Here is a 19,231-nt window from a genome sequence, read left to right on the forward strand (position 1 = left end):
TTGCTTTTACAAGAAAGTGGCTATTTTCAGATCGATGCAACTGTTTGAGTGGGTGAGAGTTGACAAGTTAATTTCGGCCCTCCCTAAATGAAGCATTGGATTCTGTGATTTGTGGATAATCTGGATTGTTCTTGCCACTAAAACTGATCAAAAGAATATAATGTTCAACACCCTTATCTCTAAAAGATTTGCTTTTGGTGGAAACAACTGAAAAGGTGGATGGATGATCTGCCTTAGGTTACGTCATGGTTGACACAAGCATGGAAGCTCTCGGGATGACGACGACGACGACGACGATCATTTCATGGGCTCGATTGAATGAATTAGGGCCTAAACACTCAAGATGTTTTAAGCTTTTCTTTTGAAACATTTAGGTGCTCTTTAGAAACAAAACAAGGTAATACTTCGGTTCTTTTTAAAAAAAAAATTGAAGCCAGAAAATGTAAAATTCAAACCTCCTATTTAAATGTAATATTTGTTCATCCAAAACTGAAAATCTAGTTTTTTTAAATCTATACTAAGTTTTAAAAAACATATTTTAAAGCTTATATATATATATATATGTTACTTCTCTGTTTGGTATTGTGGACTGGTATGGTTGAAGATATTTTATGCTCTGACCACAGCTTCAAAAATGGTTTGGTTTTCATTGCTTAAACCGGTCTTTCATCTCAAATTGCGGCAAAAACTTGGGTTTGAGAAATGTTATAATTTGCAGCTTTTTTCAAACCACAATCGGAAAAGCCATCACTATACCAAACACTGGTCTCAATTAGCTGGTGCTCTTTGATGAGAGAGTATCCCGATTCAAGCAAAGCCTCCACTGTTTGCTGCAACACATGAAAGAACTACTTCACGCCTTCATGGTTAGCGAAAGATAGAGCGGTGAAAAACAGAGAAAAGGAGTAGGAAATGAAAATAAGAGGTTATTCTGCTAAAAAATCAATGCTCGGCACTCCTTGCCCTCTACTACTTGTTACCAAGATTTTGTGGATGTAAATAAAAGAAGTTCGATTCCTATACATACCTCTGGAGGAGTAAACACAGGAAGTCCTTTACCAAGATTATCTACACCTTCAATATCATCAACCCACTGCAATGGAAATCAAAGAAGAAATTTAGAAATAACTCGATTTGTCAGTGCATATAATACTATGCGCGGTTTAATTTTTTCAGAAAAATTAAGTTAGTATTTTCATTTCTCATCTCTGTGGCTTCTAAACAAGAAGAAAAATGAAAGCTTTTTTTTCCCATTTCTCAATTCCTTCCATCATCTTATCCCTCTCTCCAGTTTCCTGTCTCAAAAACAACCTCAATATCAACGTTTTATAGTGTGACCTAATGCCCTCAAACCACTTTCCTACCTAAGATACAATGGGTCAGGAAACACTTACCAATGGCAAAAAACAGGACTTCAATGTGATGCACAAGCGTAAAATTGCTTCTGCACCTGCTGATATGCTCCTACTTCCCACTAACAGAAACGGGTCTCATGCTTTGTTCTATACATGAGTTTTGTACCTCATTATCCTCGTATCTCTTCTCTTGCAAATACTGGTGTATTTGTATATTTTTCAGAGCTCAAATCAAACAAAACATATCTGCCCTCCATATGGCATCTTCCAAAGCATGTATCCAGCAAGTAGCAACAGAAGCTAGCACTGGAAACACAAGGCTGACAGGAAAGCTAGATGGAAGAGTATAGCGTCACAACTTTCATGAAGGAACTGCTTTGGAAACTTTGCTACATTACTTCTGTCAATTGCTTTACTAGAAAATTTAGCATACTAAAGCACTTTACAAAACTTCTTATCCCACAATTCCTTGAAACATGTGCATAGGTGCAAGCTGTCCAGACTTCAAATGAAAGTCACATACCTTAGAAATTGACCTGTCATATATTCGGGACCTAAGAGCTCCATAGAAATCCAACACTGCAAAAGAAGATGATAAACAAGTCAAATCATGCATATTTTTTATGTTTTGTACCACGGAATCCATGAAGAAAATGGAGGTACCTTGATTAGGAAATCTGTTCACAATGCTCACAACCTCATCTCTGGATATGCCATCCTTCTCATACATTCTGTCAACAATACTGACAACATCTTCTCAGTTAGGCTGCCTGCAAAACATAAAACCAATATTTCTTGATGTGAAAAATACAGTTCAATCACCTCCACGAAATCTCTGTATTGCAAAAACACAATATGTTTTTGATGGGAAAATAGTTAAGGAAAATTACCAAGAACAAAGGAGCAATTTAACAATCGCCTTGAAGATACTCAAAAGACCTTGTCTCTTTTTGACGGTAATCAAACACAATATCAGCTGCAATTAATAAAACACCCACAAAACAATGAAGGATATGAATTAATTCTCAATGAAGCTCTGCTAAATGTTGAGCAACAAGAATGGTAAGAATGCAGGAAAAGCTACTGTCTTTGCCAAGAAAATCGCCAGAAAAAAGAGGATCTATAACACCAGCCCTAGCTTCAACTGCGATGTTCATACTATCAGCTTCTTTTCCAAGCCAGTAAAGATGGTCTTTCCCTATGAATCCTTAATTCCTTAGCTTCCCATGATGACTGCTGTGATAATCTCTACTGTGGCCTTTCACTTTCACTATTATCGCCAGATGGTGGTGGTGGTGGTTGCGATGATGACTCAGAGCAAGAAACAGTGGTCAAGAAAGGTGAAATTTTCTTGGTATTAGCAAAGAATGTTTGAGTTTTCAAGAGAGATTGATAATGTTGCATTGAAGAGAGACATTAATTGTCAATTGGTGCCTCTTGCTGCTGTTGTTGATTTGTGGGTTCTGTGGGTGAAGTTCAGTTATGGGGTTACTTGGCGCCATAAGTGCAACTGACCATGACTGATGCCTGGTCCCCTGCTTTTGTACTTCTATTTGTCCGAAATCTTTCAGATAACACCAGAATTGTGTAAGTTGGGCTTCGCGCACTAAGAAGAAAATTGCACTAGCTATTACCCGGACCATCCTTCATAATGCATGAAAATATTTTTCTTAAAGCCATGTGATATCCTTGGACCAAGAGTTATAGAATTTGACATACATTTAAGACAAGAGCTGGCAAAATTCGACAAACATCATAGATTGGTTATTCTACAAGGACATAAGCATGTTAAACATAACAACTATAGCAAATTTTATTGAATTTGAAAAACATCACATACATCTTGCTGACAGACCATTACAGAAGCTTGTTAAACATAACCCTAGCTTCATTCCTTGACAAACATTTTGCTGAATAACTGATGAAAACAACTTCCTAGTAGTGGTGGTTTCATCTTTACACCATGGTTATATCACCTCTCTAAGGCTTGGTGCTGCTTCTTATTCCCTAGCGCATCCACCATGATCTGATCCAATCCATCCTGCTCCACATCCATAGCAAAACTCAAACCCACACCTGAAATTATGATCAATCTTAGAGAACAAACAACAACGTGCTTGCACAGGTGAGTGATACAAATTCACTAAAAGCTGTTTAGGATTGAAGTTTGAGGCGTTTTTCAATCTAAAATGCAATGAGTAATAGATAGTTTCATGATACTAAGCTATAAATTTCAATTTGATGCTTTACAGTAATTAATGGAAGAGAATCTGACTAAACTAACCTGCAGATCATGTGAGGACAGCCTTCTGTTCTTTCCACATAGAACTTGCACTGAGGGCATCTACTCCATTTCTTGTCCTTAGCAAGTTCCCTCAACATGAGATCTTCTCTCCCTCTCTCATCTTCATTCAGCCTCTGAAACTCCTCACATTCAATCCCAGAATGCCAGGGCACAGAGCACAGAGCACAGAACAATCTATGGCAGACGGGGCACTCAGATTCTCTAATTGCTTCGGCTTCATTATCATCTATCAACAAAGCTGAACAATCCTTGAAAGGACAATAAAAATCTTTGAGATGCATCAATCACCTCTTCGCATAATGCATCCTCCCAAAGATCAATCACTACCCTAGTCAGTATAGGCCTGCAGGTGTCCAAATCCAGGACAGCCCTGCAATTCAATCCAGGGCAAGTAACTACTCTAGCGCCATATTGGACCTTGGCGGCCACATGTCTACTTATGCAATCATTACAAAATGAGTGAACACAGCTCTCGGTTTTGAACATTTTATCACTCTCTTTTCTCTCAACACAAATCTCACAGAAACTTAAAGAAGACTCAGCAGCTCCTGACTGGATGATCTCCTTTTGCATAGGCTGATCAGAAATACGTAGCAATACTGGGGTTCCTTCTACCATCATCGACGATGGGCCATTGTTTTTCATTTGAGAAACGATGACAGAACCCATCAAAGCCTCCTGGAACTGCAACTCTTCTGCATATCTGTCATCTGAAACTTCAAAGATTTCTCCTCCACCTCCTCCTTCTTGTTCTTCATCAAAGAGTGCTGAGAAGTAGAAATCATCAACAAAATCAAGATCAAAGGAGGAGATGCGTTCTTGTGCCATGTTATTCACTTATTCGACCTTACCCTTCAGTCACTTTGCTAAACCAATCTGTATATTGTTTATGATCATGCAGCGTACATAGCAATTAGAGAGGGCATCACTTTGGAAGTGCCTTCGCTTAGAAGAAGTCTCTTCTCATTGGAAACTTGCAGTGCTTAGTACTTCCCCGAGGGGTTATTTCAACCTTTTTTGACTTCACCTAGGACTCTGTGCTTTGTTTTTTTCGTTTTTTTTTTTATTATTATTATTGAAACTTGGTCTTTTCGTTATATCACATATTGTAAGCCATTTTTCGAAATCATGAACAATTGGTCCCTCCACTCTTAATCTTCTTCTTCTTTGATCCCCTTAATCATAGTTTTTTTAAAAAAATTATAATGCAACCACCATTTTTTTTAGATACACTGACCATAATTGATAAAAAAAAATATTGTGTTTTTTATATTTACGCAAAAAATCTTATCATAATTATAAAATGCTTGTTTTTTATATTTGAAACCGTGACTGGATGCATTTTAAAAATATATTTAAATAAAATAGATATCAAAATGATATTTTTTTTAGTGTTTTTTAATTGTTTTAATATGTTAATACTAAAATAAAAAAATTATTTTGATGTATTTTCAAATAAAAAATATTTTTAAAAAACATAGTATATCTCAACACCAAACACACACTTATATACAAAATTTCCATAAATAAATTTAATCATGCAATAATGTATTTTTTATGCCAATTCCTCTCAACAATCTTAATGATAGTAAATCATATCATTATTCGCTTCAAAAAAAATAATCAACCTTGTTTACATAGTGTCATCGAGGACAAGTTTTAGATTAAAATTCGAAAATTCGAACATATCATTGCTTATGATTATGTAGCGTGATATGATCATTCCATCAATTATCGTATCTATTAGTATGGTAGTTGAAGAAATGACGAAATGATTATAGAGATAAGTGGTTTAGGGATCATATTCGAACACAAATTATATTATAAGGACTAAAAAAGACATAATTGCTTATATGAGGATAATTAAACATATACTATTTAACCCAGTCCAATTTCTTTAAGCTGAATTCAATTTTTCAAAGTTTTTTTTTTTTAAACCAGAGTTAAATAGAACGTCCCTCATCCCTAATGAACTCAGAAACTGATTCATGAATCGTTGGATTTTTGGTTTTAATGCTCCAAATTCATCTCCTTTGGAAATGTATGATTAATTATGGGAAATTTTCAAAATTAAATTAATTTTGATAAAAACAAACAGGAGAAATGTTTAAATCTCAGAACTCACCCAATTAATCACATTAATATGAAAAAATGGGGCATGCCTCAAAGAGTAAAGATGAGAAAATGAGTGCGCAACCCTACGCCTTAACTAGAAAAGACCATGTAAAGCAAGTCGACCTCCGAAGCAAGTTCTTTATAGACATTTAGTTTATTTATGTGTTTTAAAAATGTTTTTAAAAAAATTTGAAAATTTTTTTATTTTTTATTAATTTTAAATTAATATGTTTGTAGTGTTTTCAAATCATTTTGATATGCTGATATTAAAAATAATTTTTAAAAAATAAAAAATATCATTAACATGTATTTTAGTATGAAAAATTATTTGAAAAACAACCACAGCCACACCGTTAAATTATTAGAGGTCGAGAGGTGCTAGTCCATTTGTGAGAGAAGAAGATCAAGAGTAAAGACAGAGATTTTGTAATAATACGCTAATAGCATGGCAATAGAACCAGCCTTTGATCGTCTTAACGTGAATGACGGTTACTCTCCATCTTTCTCGTACAAAATTGAATCAGAAGGTGAGATCTTGCTAGATACTAAATTTGCTGAAGAGTTACAGTTCCAAGAGGCTCTAATGGCTTCTTTGATCAGTTGTCAAATGGCAACCAATGTGTCATTATCAACTCCATCCAGGACCCACATGGAAGCAATTTCAGAGCACAAGATTGAACCATCACTGAAAGTGCATGAAAAGGTTGGATCATCTTTACGCTCCTGTGACCTTTGCCTGGAAAGGAAAGAAACTGATCAGATCGTGAAGAATGAGAGCTCTGGTCAGTATGATCTAAATATGAGAGTATCCTGCAGTAAATACTTTGTTATATGAGCTTGTTGATGGTGTTACTGAATTAAGCTCTCTACATGCCAACAGGCCTTTAGTCTTAACTGTGCATAGTAGTGAGGAGACCTGACTACTTTACCGATAAACTGAATGAATTCCAGAAGAGTGATGCTTCTTAAGATCTCCACATTTAATCAGCAAAAATTTACATAAAGGGAAAGAGATAAATGTTTTTTTTGCTACTATTAAACGAGTGATTTTCTCTAAATTTTTGTTTTCTCAAACAGGAAAGTTTGTCATTACTTGATTACTTGGTTTGTTTCAATGATTATCTCAAACAGAAAAGATAATTTAGTTTTTTTACTGATTAATTTTAGAAGTGTTTTTTTTTTTTTATACATAGTAAAATAACTAAATTATTTTTAAAAACAAGATTTTTTAAACTAGCATCTACGAGCTTTTTTATCTTTTTATTTTTTTTAGCACAATAACATAACTCAATAACTTTAAAAGTAGAATTTTTAAAAACTGATATACAAAGGCTTTTTCATATTTTCATTTTTTTTTATTATCAATTTAATAATAATTTAGTATTTTAACAAATACAAAATTTTATTTAAAAGAAAAATTGGTTGGCACATGGGACTCCTCCATGTTATTTTATGCAGGCATGTAGAGGATCAACGGTGGCATTCAAGGTGGCGTTTAAATCGTCTTGGTGAGCCCTATATCATTAGACCATGCGTATGGAGCAGAGGTCTAGTTTGGTGCCCATAACTCTCTTTTTTTTTTTTTTTTTTTTTATCTTCTTTTATCATTCTTCCTTTACTTGCATGCTTAAACTTTTAAATTTTTGGAGCAACCCTTCAATTAATTTTTTATAGTTGATAAGAACAATGTTTAAATATTGATAAAAAAAAAAAAAAAAAGAAACAGGAAAAATGTTTAAATCTCAGAACTCAACCAATTAATCACAAGAACATAAAAGTCGATAAAGCCTCAACGAAGAAAGATGAGAAAGATCGAACCTTTTTTTTTTTTTTTCCCTTTCGGATTGCCACTATTGTTCTGTACCCATTAAAAGAGAGGGAAAAAAGATAGGCGAAAAAGAGTGCATGACCCTCCACCTCCGTGGAAAGCAAGTCCATCCGTGTTCCGCAAGTGTTAAACTCTCGACGAAGTTGCCTAATAATAACTTCGGAAGTAGGTTTTCTATAGGTATTTATATTCTATTTTGATTTTTAAGATATTTGTTTTGTTTTTTAAAATATTTTTATTTAAAAAATATATTGAAATAATATATTTTTTATTTTTTAAAATTTATTTTTAATATTAACATTTTAAAATAATTTAAAAACATAAAAAAATATATATTGAATAGCAAACTTAGTTTAATTAAGTATTAAGTAAAGGTTGAGAAGCACTATCACATGCATCGGTGAGAAAAGAAGATCAAGGGAAAAGACAGATTTGTAATAATAAAGTTAATAACATGGCAATATATAGAACAGCCTTCTTTGATCTTCTTAACGTGACACTCTCCATCTTTCTCATACAAAACTGAATCAGAAGATGGGATCTTTATAAATGCTGAATGTGCTGAAGAGTTACAGTTCCTAGAGGCTCCAACGGCGTCTTTGATCAGTTGTCAAATGGCAAGCAATGTGTCATCATCAACTCCGACCAAGACCAATATGGAAGCAATTTCAGAGCACAGGACTGAACCATCACTGCAAGTCCAAGAAAAGTGTGAATCATCTTTAAGTTCATGTGACGTTCACCCGGGAAGGAAAGAAACTGATCAGATCATAAGAAATGAGAGCTCTGGTCTGATTTTTTGCTCACGCTGCAGGTCAGTATGTTCTAAATATGAGAATATCCTACAGAAAATGCTTTCATATGAGCTTGTTGATGATGTTACTCAATTGAGCTCTTTACATACCAACAGGCCTTCAGTCCAGTAGAACTTTACTGTGTAAAGTAGTGAGCAGACCTGGCTACTTCTGATGAGGAATTAGAATTTTCCATTAAATGCTAAGGTCTAGCATGATAATAGTTTGAATATAAACAAAAAATATCCTCTCAAAGGGTTTAATTCATCCAGATTTAACTATTAACTTTCTGGTCAGACTTTACGAATGAATTATTAAAAAGAATTTTCTGAACTACTTGGTTTTCTAAATTTAACTATGATTTATTCAAGTTCAGGAGCTTTTTCATTACTTGATTACTTGGTTTTTTTTTTTTTCATTAACTGCTGTGTTTTAAGATTTGACTATTTTTTTGCTTACAACAACTGTGCAGCGAAGCTATCGAGTTGTCAGAAAATCAATGGTCAAGCAGCAAAGAGTTGAGTATGGAGATGACTTCTGGAAATGACACTGGCAAGTCTCTCACTGCTGATGCCAGTGGCAGCATTAATAATCCAACTACCAGGACTGAAACAGAACCAGTGAGTGGTGGTGCAGCGAAAATCGTTAGTCTCAACTCTTCACAAGATGAGGATAGGAAAATAGCTGAAAGCATAGCTGCTAAACAGGACGGTACTCCACAGAGTCCCAAAGCAGCTGACACAGGTAAGCAAGTAGAAGAACAAGGAGGTCAAGATGAAATCAGCGAAGAAAAGTGTGAATCATCTTTAAGTACCCGTGACATTTGCCCGGAAAGGAAAGGAAAGAGTGAATCATCTTTAAGCATAGGTGCAAAAAAGGAGGGTACTCCACAGAGTCCCAATACTGAAACACATGAAGATAAAGGTGTGGATCAGAATTCAGACATTCCACTTAATGTTAATTCTGAATCGCTGGTCAGCGGAGGAAACGGGGGTCCACGACCAACCTCCAGCTATACCAAGAACGTTGCTTCACAATTGGTAGACTGCCCACCTGTGGGACATACAAGGAGTGGGGAAGGAGGAATTGATTCAGATTCAACTCCAAGAAAGGGTTCAGAAACTGGCCAAAAAGAAAGAGTTGCAGATGACATTCAGAATAATGTTACTGCTGCTCTTGATTATCATGGTGACTCTCATGATTTGGATGATAACAATAAGAGCAGATTGTTCAAGGAATTGGCACCTGAGGATGTCAATGAAAATACCGAGCAGTTTTACTGTCCTGCATGCGCAGAAGTTTCTGATACCATCAAATGGTACCAAGGCCTGCAGGCCCTCGTATCACATGCCAAAAACACTGAAGAAGTGGCCAAACTCCACCGGAAAATCGCACAGCTCTCGGAAAAGAAGCTTGGCAGAAAGGGAACTTCTGATGGTCCTGCTGGTGAAGTGTCAAGTAAGTGGAAAGGTATAAGAGATGAGAAGAAAGATCGTGAGATTGTTTGGCCTCCTATGGTTGTTGTCAGGAATACAGCAAGCCTTCAAGAAGACGAGAACAATAAGGTACAATCATGTTTTCTCCCTCAGATATGGCATGAAACGATGACAAGAGTGGTATTTTGTGTTTGTAACTGAAATATTATTGCTGATTATGATCTAATCAAGTGTTTGCTTGTATCAAATAAAATTTCAGCGGAGTGGCATAGCAGATCAGGAACTCCTTGACTTGTTCAGCTCATATGATGCTATCGAGAAGGTTCAACAAGCATACAATTCGGATGGACATTGTGGGATGAGTATTTTGATTTTTGAGAGCTCAGCTAGAGGCTATTTAGAAGCTGAACGCCTAGATAGACATTTTGCAGATCAAGGAACAGGTAGAAATGTTTGGAATCGAAGTCCACTCTACCTCCTACCTGGTGGGGAGCTCCAGCTTCACGGTTACATGGCAGAGGAAAGAGACGTGGATCTCTTCAACCAGTATTCAACAGGTTTTGCTGCTTTAAATGATTTTTTTATATATAATCATTCTGCTAGAAGATCATATAATAACATTTTGTTAAACTGGTCTGTAGGTGAATCCAAGCTGAAATATGAAATCAGATTGCACCAAGACATGGTCTGTAGGCAAATGCGTGAGGACAATAACCAACTCATCTGGCTGAAAAAACGGGTAGCTGAAGAGCTATGGCGCGCAGAAACTCTTGAAGAATCAAATGGCATAATGAGGGATAGGAATGCAAAACTTCTTGATCAATTACTTGCATTACTATAAAATCAATCATATTAAGTTGTGAATTTCTTATGTAGCACGATAACTTAGTTTGTGGTATTAAGATTATTATTGTTGTTATTGATTAAGAATCATTATTAATTAAGGAGAAATCTAAATGTTATGCTGCTTTCAATCAAGACTCAGTGGATTGTTTTTATAATGGTGTTTTGATAATAATCAAGTTAGATAAGAGGTATTTTTGTGATTTAATAAATATAAAATATAATTAAAAAATAAAAAGTAATTGATGTATGCGGAGCCTTCTAACAACTAAAAATATCATTTTCTCATATCATTAGAATTAGAATATACACGATATGTTGGGACGACATGTCAGTGGCATCCAAACAACAATGTTTTTTTTTCTTTTTCCTCTCTTGATATTCTCACTAGCCAAGTAAAATTTAAAAGTTATTCTCTTATTTATTGAGGTTTCAACTTATATTTTTATTTTTTGATTTTTAATTTTTATTCTTGGTTTTTTAATAAAATCTCATTTTATTTTCAATTTAATCATTCAATTCTAATTTATAATATTTATTTTTTGATCCATTTATTTTCATTCTCTTTTTTTATATAACATAATTAAAACTAAACTAACTTATTTAATTTAGTCAGTAGACCGTTTGTTTATGTGGTTGCTTCTACATTTGAAGCCAACCACGAAAAACAAATATTTGGTAACGATTGAAAACTTAATTCAATGTGCACGGGCCCCAACAATTTCTATGTTCAAAACACAGGCTCACTAAAAGCAGCACAATGATGCTTTCAGTGTGGAGAGCTCCATTGTTCACGTGAACAGTGGTGCGTGTCTTTACTGTTTCGGTCGGACCGGGTCCGATCCAAAGCTAAATATATTGAACCGGATCCGACCCAATAAAGAAATATTTTTTTTTATTTTCAATTGTGTTTTATTGATAATGTAGCATTTGTAGAATTTGACCGCAATCCTAATTTTGTTCCTGATTATATTTTACTTGATGTTGTTGCACGCTTAAGAAACCAAAAAAACTGTAGTCCTTGTCGGATGTATTTCTTACGTGATGAAATTATAAATAATTTAATTGAACAATAAAAAATATTTTATATAAAATATTATTTAAATAGTTGAATCTATAATATTTAAATTAAAAACCATCAATATTAATATATATATATATATATATATTATTTTATAACCTCAATTTAAAAAGTAATTTTTTAACCAAACACAATAAATTATTTTTTATTCAATCTCAAATTCAACTACAATTTTAACAAATATATATAAATACTAAATCAACCTCAACTAAAAATACTTAAAAATAAATAAATTATCAAACCATAAAAACTACCCCAGTACAAATCACATGTAATCCGAAGTGGCGCAGGAACACGGACCTAGTAATCGCTAGATTGGGATAAGTACATAGCAATCAGAGAGGGCATCGCTTTAGAAGTGACTTCGCTTAGAAGAAGTCTCTTCACCGGAAACCAGTAGTGCATCCTCCTTCCCGGATGGTTATCCCATTTTTTCTAAACTTGCAGGGCTCTGCGTTGTGTCTTTTCGTTGATCACTGTACGATATCCTTGTAAAGTCATTTTCTGCTTTCTCAAATCCTGCCCTCCACTCCTAATTTTATTTTTCTTTGATGCCCTTTTATCATGGTTTTTTGTATTATTATCGTAATGCAATCACCACCTTCGTTTTTTTCTCTTTTTCTTTAGAGAAATGGGGATTTTTATAGATAAGCTGACCATAGCTGATAGATAATATGATGCTTTTTATATTTACACATACTTTGAAAGATCTTATCACACCTAGCTAGATCGGCAACTTTCACTAATGAATTTAATCATGCATGAATCCCACATCTTTAAGAAACTTAATTGTGACATGACTCGAAACAGTTTAAAATAAGTTTTCTTTTATACCATTTATTTATGATAATGTATTTTTTATATTAATTTCTCTCAGCAATGATCGTAAATCATACCATTATTTGCACGGAGGACATGTTTTGGCTTGAAAGTTCATCTCCTCGATCGATTATGTACTTTTAATATGATCATTCCATCAATCATCGTATCTGTTATTAATTAGGGCGCTAGTTGAGGAAATGACGAGATGATTATAGAAATAAGTACTGTTTAGGGAAATGAGGAGGCATGCAGAGGATCAACGGTGGCATTCAAGGTGGCATTTAAATCGTTTTGGTGACCCCTATATCATTAGACTATGCGTATGGAGCAGAGGTCTAGATCGGTGCCCACAACTTTTTTTTTTTTTTTTTTTTTATCTTTTTTTGTCTTTCTTCCTTTACTTCCATGCTTAAACTTTTAAATTTTTGGAGCAACCCTTCAATTAATTTTTATAGTTGATAAGAAAAATGTTTAAATCTTGATAAAAAAAAAAAAAGGAACGGGAAAAATGTTTAAATCTCGGAACTCAACCAATTAATCACAAGAACATAAAAGTCGATAAAGCCTCAACGAAGAAAGACGAGAAAGATCGAACCTTTTTTTTTTTTTTTTTTTTTTTCCCGGATTGCCACTATTGTTCTGTTCCCATTAAAAGAGAGGGAAAAAAGATAGGCGAAAAAGAGTGCATGACCCTACACCTCCGTGGAAAGTAAGTACATCCATGTTCCAAAAGTGTTAAAACTCTCGACGAAGTTGTCCATTAAGTAACTTCGGAAGTAAGTTTTTTACAGGTATTTATTTTCTATTTTGATTTTTAAGATATTCGTTTGTTTTTAAAATATTTTTATTTAAAAATATATATTGAAATAATATATATTTTTTATTTTTTAAAATTTATTTTTAATATTAACATTTTAAAATAATTTAAAAACATAAAAAAAAATATATTGAATAGCAAACTTAGTTTAATTAAGTATTAAGTAAAGGTTGAGAAGCACTATCACATGCATCGGTGAGAAAAGAAGATCAAGGGAAAAGACAGATTTGTAATAATAAAGTTAATAACATGGCAATATATAGAACCAGCCTTCTTTGATCTTCTTAACGTGATACTCTCCATCTTTCTCATACAAAACTGAATCAGAAGATGGGATCTTTATAAATGCTGAATGTGCTGAAGAGTTACAGTTCCAAGAAGCTCCAACGGCGTCTTTGATCAGTTGTCAAATGGCAAGCAATGTGTCATCATCAACTCCGACCAAGACTAATATGGAAGCAATTTCAGAGCACAGGACTGAACCATCACTGCAAGTCCAAGAAAAGCGTGAATCATCTTTAAGTTCATGTGACGTTTACCCGGGAAGGAAAGAAACTGATCAGATCATAAGAAATGAGAGCTCTGGTCTGATTTTTTGCTCACGCTGCAGGTCAGTATGTTCTAAATATGAGAATATCCTACAGAAAATGCTTTCATATGAGCTTGTTGATGATGTTACTCAATTGAGCTCTTTACATACCAACAGGCCTTCAGTCCAGTAGAACTTTACTGTGTAAAGTAGTGAGCAGACCTGGCTACTTCTGATGAGGAATTAGAATTTTCCATTAAATGCTAAGGTCTAGCATGATAATAGTTTGAATATAAACAAAAAATATCCTCTCAAAGGGTTTAATTCATCCAGATTTAACTATTAACTTTCTGGTCAGACTTTACGAATGAATTATTAAAAAGAATTTTCTGAACTACTTGGTTTTCTAAATTTAACTATGATTTATTCAAGTTCAGGAGCTTTTTGATTACTTGGTTTTTTTTTTCATTAACTGCTGTGTTTTAAGATATGACTATTTTTTTGCTTACAACAACTGTGCAGCAAAGCTATCGAGTTGTCAGAAAATCAATGGTCAAGCAGCAAAGAGTTGAGTATGGAGATGACTTCTGGAAATGACACTGGCAAGTCTCTCACTGCTGATGCCAGTGGCAGCATTAATAATCCAACTACCAGGACTGAAACAGAACTAGTGAGTGGTGTTGCTGCGAAAATCGTTACTCTCAACTCTTCACAAGATGAGGATAGGAAAATAGCTGAAAGCATCGCTGCTAAACAGGATGGTACTCCACAGAGTCCCAAAGCAGCTGACACAGGTAAGCAAGTAGAAGAACAAGGAGGTCAAGATGAAATCAACGAAGAAAAGTGTGAATCATCTTTAAGTACCTGTGACATTTGCCCGGAAAGGAAAGGAAAGAGTGAATCATCTTTAAGCATAGGTGCAAAAAAGGAGGGTACTCCACAGAGTCCCAATACTGAAACACGTGAAGATAAAGGTGTGGATCAGAATTCAGACATTCCACTTAATGTTAATTCTGAATCGCTGGTCAGCGGAGGAAACGGGGGTCCACGACCAACCTCCAGCTATACCAAGAACGTTGCTTCACAATTGGTAGACTGCCCACCTGTGGGACATACAAGGAGTGGGGAAGGAGGAATTGATTCAGATTCAACTCCAAGAAAGGGTTCAGAAACTGGCCAAAAAGAAAGAGTTGCAGATGACATTCAGAATAATGTTACTGCTGCTCTTGATTATCATGGTGACTCTCATGATTTGGATGATAACAATAAGAGCAGATTGTTCAAGGAATTGGCACCTGAGGATGTCAATGAAAATACCGAGCAGTTTTACTGTTCTGCATGCGCAGAAGTTTCTGATACCATCAAATGGTACCAAGGCCTGCAGGCCCTCGTATCACATGCCAAAAACACTGAAGAAGTGGCCAAACTCCACCGGAAAATCGCACAGCTCTCGGAAAAGAAGCTTGGCAGAAAGGGAACTTCTGATGGTCCTGCTGGTGAAGTGTCAAGTAAGTGGAAAGGTATAAGAGATGAGAAGAAAGATCGTGAGATTGTTTGGCCTCCTATGGTTGTTGTCAGGAATACAGCAAGCCTTCAAGAAGACGAGAACAATAAGGTACAATCATGTTTTCTCCCTCAGATATGGCATGAAATGATGACAAGAGTGGTATTTTGTGTTTGTAACTGAAATATTATTGCTGATTATGATCTAATCAAGTTTTAGCTTGTATCAAATTAAATTTCAGCGGATTGGCATTACAGATCAGGAACTCCTTGACTTGTTCAGATCATATGACGCTATTGAGAACGTTCAACAAGCATACAATTCGCTTGGACATTGTGGGATGAGTATTTTGATTTTTGAGAGCTCAGCTAGAGGCTATTTAGAAGCTGAACGCCTAGATAGACATTTTGCAGATCAAGGAACAGGTAGAAATGTTTGGAATCGAAGTCCACTCTACCTCCTACCTAGTGGGGAGCTCCAACTTCACGGTTACATGGCAGAGGAAAAAGACGTGGATCTATTCAACCAGTATTCAACAGGTTTTGCTGCTTGAAATGATTTTTTTATATATATAATCATTCTGCAAGAAGATCATATGATAACATTTTGTTAACTGGTCTGTAGGTGAATCCAAGCTGAAATATGAAATCAGATTGCACCAAGACATGGTCTGTAGGCAAATGCGTGAGGACAATAACCAACTCATCTGGCTGAAAAAACGGGTAGTTGAAGAGCTATGGCGCGCAGAAACTCTTGAAGAATCAAATGGCATAATGAGGGATAGGAATGCAAAACTTGTTGAACAATTAAAGGACATAAGGAGGGAGAGGATGGAAAAGGCAAAGAAGGAAACTGATGTTTTGAGAACGAAAATTAAATTGTTGCATGAACGGAACATGGAAGAGGTAATAGTTTTCAAATGCCTATGAACTCATCTCCTGGTTAATGAACGAAATGATAAAGTTAATTTAAGCTTCTTTAGCCACCTTCAAGAAATCTAGGGCTAAACCCACCAAACCCTGACTCATTACATGTTTTTTTCTGGTAATTCTGCAGATAAACAATCACTAGGATCCATGAAACTATGTTAATTATTCATGATGTGAGTTACTTCCATACCAGGTGGCAGGTATGTACCTTCTTCATTCCTCTAACCAGTTCTATATGTTCCTACATTATTTTAATTGCACAATATTTAATTGCATGTCCCTTCAGCCATTTTGACTGCTCTTAACATTTCTTTTCTTAAGATGGATTTTCAAGAACAACGAAATAAAGATTATTGTTGAAGGAGGTAAAAAGGTATGGGATCTCGAGAGTTCTAAAGAGGAGGAGGAGCATGCAAATGTCCGTGAATCGAATGGAAATCCTTCAAATACTCTGGATGGCAAATACTTGCATTGCTATAAAATCAATCATATTAAGTTGTGAATTTCTTATGTAGCACGACAACTTAGTTTGTGGTATTAAGATTATTATTGTTGTTATTAATTAAGAAATCATTATTAATTAAGGAGAAAACTAAATGTTATGCTGCTTTCAATCAAGACTCAGTGGATTGTTTTTATAATGGTGTTCTGATAATAATCAGGTTAAATAAGAGGTAGTTTTGTGACTTAATAAATACAAAATATAATTTAAAAAATAAAAAGTAATTAGTGTATGTGGAGCCGCAACTAAAAATATCATTTTTCATATTGTTAGAATATACACAAGGTGTTTGGGCGGCATGTTAGGGGTGGCATTCAAACCACGATGTTTTCTTTTTCTTTTCTTTCCTCTCTTAAAATTCTCTGGCCAAGTAAAATTTCAAAGTTATCTTCTTATTTCAATTTATATTTATATTCTTTGATTTCTAATTTTATTCTTGTCTCTTTTATAAAATTACAATTTAATCATTCAATTCTAATTTATAATATTTTATTTTTTGATCCATTTGTTTTCATTGTCTTTTTGTATAACATAATTAAAATTAAAACTAACTTATGTAATTTATTTAGTAGATCGTTTGTTTCTATAGTTACTTTTGCGTTTGAAACCAACCACAAAACAAATGTTTGGTAACGACTAAAAACTTAATTTACTGTGCATGGACCCTAGCAATTTCTGTGTTAAAAACACAAGCTCACTGAAAGCAATACAATGTTGCTTTTAGTGTGGAGAGCTCCATTGTTCACGTGAATAATGGTGCATGTCTCAACTGTTCTGGCTAGATCAGGTCCGGTCCAAAGCTAAATGTATTGAACTAGGTCCGACCCAGTAAAAAAAAAATATTTTTTTTTATTTTCAATTGCGTTTTATTGATGATGTAGCATTTACATAATTTGATCGCAATCCCAATTTTGTTCCTGATTATATTTTACTTGATGTTTTTGCACGCTTAAAAAACCAAGAAAACTGTAGTCCTTGTCAGATATATTTCATACATAATGAAATTGTAGATAATTTAATTGAACAATAAAAAATATTTTATATAAAGTATTATTTATTTCATGATGAAAATAACAAAAGTTAAATCTACAATATTTATATTAAAAACCATCAATATATATATATATATATATAATCTTAATTTAAAAAATAATTTTTTAACCAAACACATTACATTATTTTTTGTTCAACCTCAAATTCAACCATAATTTTAACCAAATATAAATAAATATCAAATCAACCTCAACTAAAAATACTTATAAAATATTTTTTTTCAAATCATAAAAACCACCCCAATACAAATCACATATAATCCGAATCGTCCAAAACCATGGCGTGGCGCAGGAACACGGATCTAGTAATCGCTAAATGGGGATAAGTACATAGCAATCAGAGAGGGCATCGCTTTAGAAGTGACTTCGCTTAGAAGAAGTCTCTTCTCACCGGAAACCAGTAGTGCATCCTCCTTCCCGGATGGTTATCCCATTTTTTTCTAAACTTCTAGGCTCTGCGTTGTGTCTTTTCGTTGATCAATGTACGATATCCTTGTAAGTCATTTTCTGCTTTCTCATATCCTGCTCTATTCGCTTAAAATGTGTTTGGTATTATGATTATTATTGTAATTATGATATTAAAAAAAAAAATTATTTTATAAAAAAAATATTAAAAAAATAAATATTTGATTAAAATTGTGATTGAAATTAAAATTGAAAAAAAAAGTAGTTTAATGTGTTTATTTAATAATACTTTTAAAATTGAGGTTATTAAATAATTTTAAAAAATATATATTAATATTAATGATTTTTAATTTAAATATTATGGATTTAACTATTGCTATTAGATCATGAAATAAATCATACTTTATATAAAATATTTTTTATTATTCCATGAAACCATCTACAATTCCATTACGTACGAAATACGTCTGACAAGAATTATAGTTTACATAATCTGTTTAGCGTGTAATAAAATTAAATAAAATATTATTAGATATACAATTCACTCTAAACTAGTTTTTTAAAAAAAAATGTTAAAAAATTTAACACACTAAAATAAATAAATAAATAAATTAGATAAAATATTATTAGGTATACAATTCACTTGCAATTCTCTTGCAATGTTCACATGAACAGTGTATCACTGTACACTATTCATGTTAATTGAATTGTTCATTGAACAATGCAATTAACAAGAATAGTACAAGAAAAGCAAGGAATCATTGCTTTTCTTTAACTGCGTTTCCAACAAAAAAAAAAAGTGGGATCCATGAATAATATATTATATTTTTTCTTAACCAAACGACTACAAACTAAGTTTTAATTAAAATACAGCTGGAACGGCGTAAACAAACATGCTTTAATTTTCTTTTTCT

General features: G+C 33.8%; 2 protein-coding genes, 1 long non-coding RNA gene and 1 pseudogene across 5 annotated transcripts; 2 read left to right on the forward strand and 2 right to left on the reverse strand.

The window, feature by feature from the left end:
• Positions 1-596: 596 nt before the first annotated feature.
• LOC118054707 (uncharacterized) lies at positions 597-2,997 on the reverse strand. Of its 3 annotated transcripts, none has more exons than XR_012169514.1 (4): positions 2,246-2,997; positions 2,019-2,121; positions 1,395-1,934; positions 597-1,093 (listed from the first exon to the last, which is right to left on the reverse strand). It is a non-coding gene; the product is annotated as an uncharacterized lncRNA (long non-coding RNA). The 3 variants fall into 3 exon arrangements; XR_004688541.2 differs by having other exon boundaries at positions 597-830; positions 1,028-1,093; positions 2,019-2,997; XR_012169513.1 differs by having other exon boundaries at positions 2,019-2,997.
• Positions 2,998-3,143: 146 nt separating this feature from the next.
• Positions 3,144-4,701, reverse strand: LOC118054708 (E3 ubiquitin-protein ligase RSL1-like; annotated as a pseudogene).
• A 3,378-nt stretch (positions 4,702-8,079) lies between these two features.
• LOC118054709 (uncharacterized) lies at positions 8,080-10,784 on the forward strand. Its single transcript, XM_035066380.2, has 4 exons — positions 8,080-8,417; positions 8,870-9,962; positions 10,093-10,390; positions 10,475-10,784. The coding sequence occupies exons 1-4, from the start codon at positions 8,218-8,220 to the stop codon at positions 10,672-10,674; spliced, it is 1,791 nt and encodes a 596-aa protein (XP_034922271.2). The 5' UTR covers positions 8,080-8,217; the 3' UTR covers positions 10,675-10,784.
• A 2,900-nt stretch (positions 10,785-13,684) lies between these two features.
• LOC140955374 (uncharacterized) lies at positions 13,685-16,972 on the forward strand. Its single transcript, XM_073408007.1, has 6 exons — positions 13,685-14,006; positions 14,448-15,540; positions 15,671-15,968; positions 16,054-16,334; positions 16,486-16,558; positions 16,680-16,972. Exons 1-5 carry the CDS (start codon positions 13,807-13,809, stop codon positions 16,498-16,500), a joined length of 1,887 nt encoding a protein of 628 aa, XP_073264108.1. The 5' UTR covers positions 13,685-13,806; the 3' UTR covers positions 16,501-16,558; positions 16,680-16,972.
• Positions 16,973-19,231: the final 2,259 nt, after the last annotated feature.

Source organism: Populus alba, chromosome 3, assembly GCF_005239225.2.
Source record: "Populus alba chromosome 3, ASM523922v2, whole genome shotgun sequence".
NCBI lineage: Eukaryota > Viridiplantae > Streptophyta > Magnoliopsida > Malpighiales > Salicaceae > Populus > Populus alba.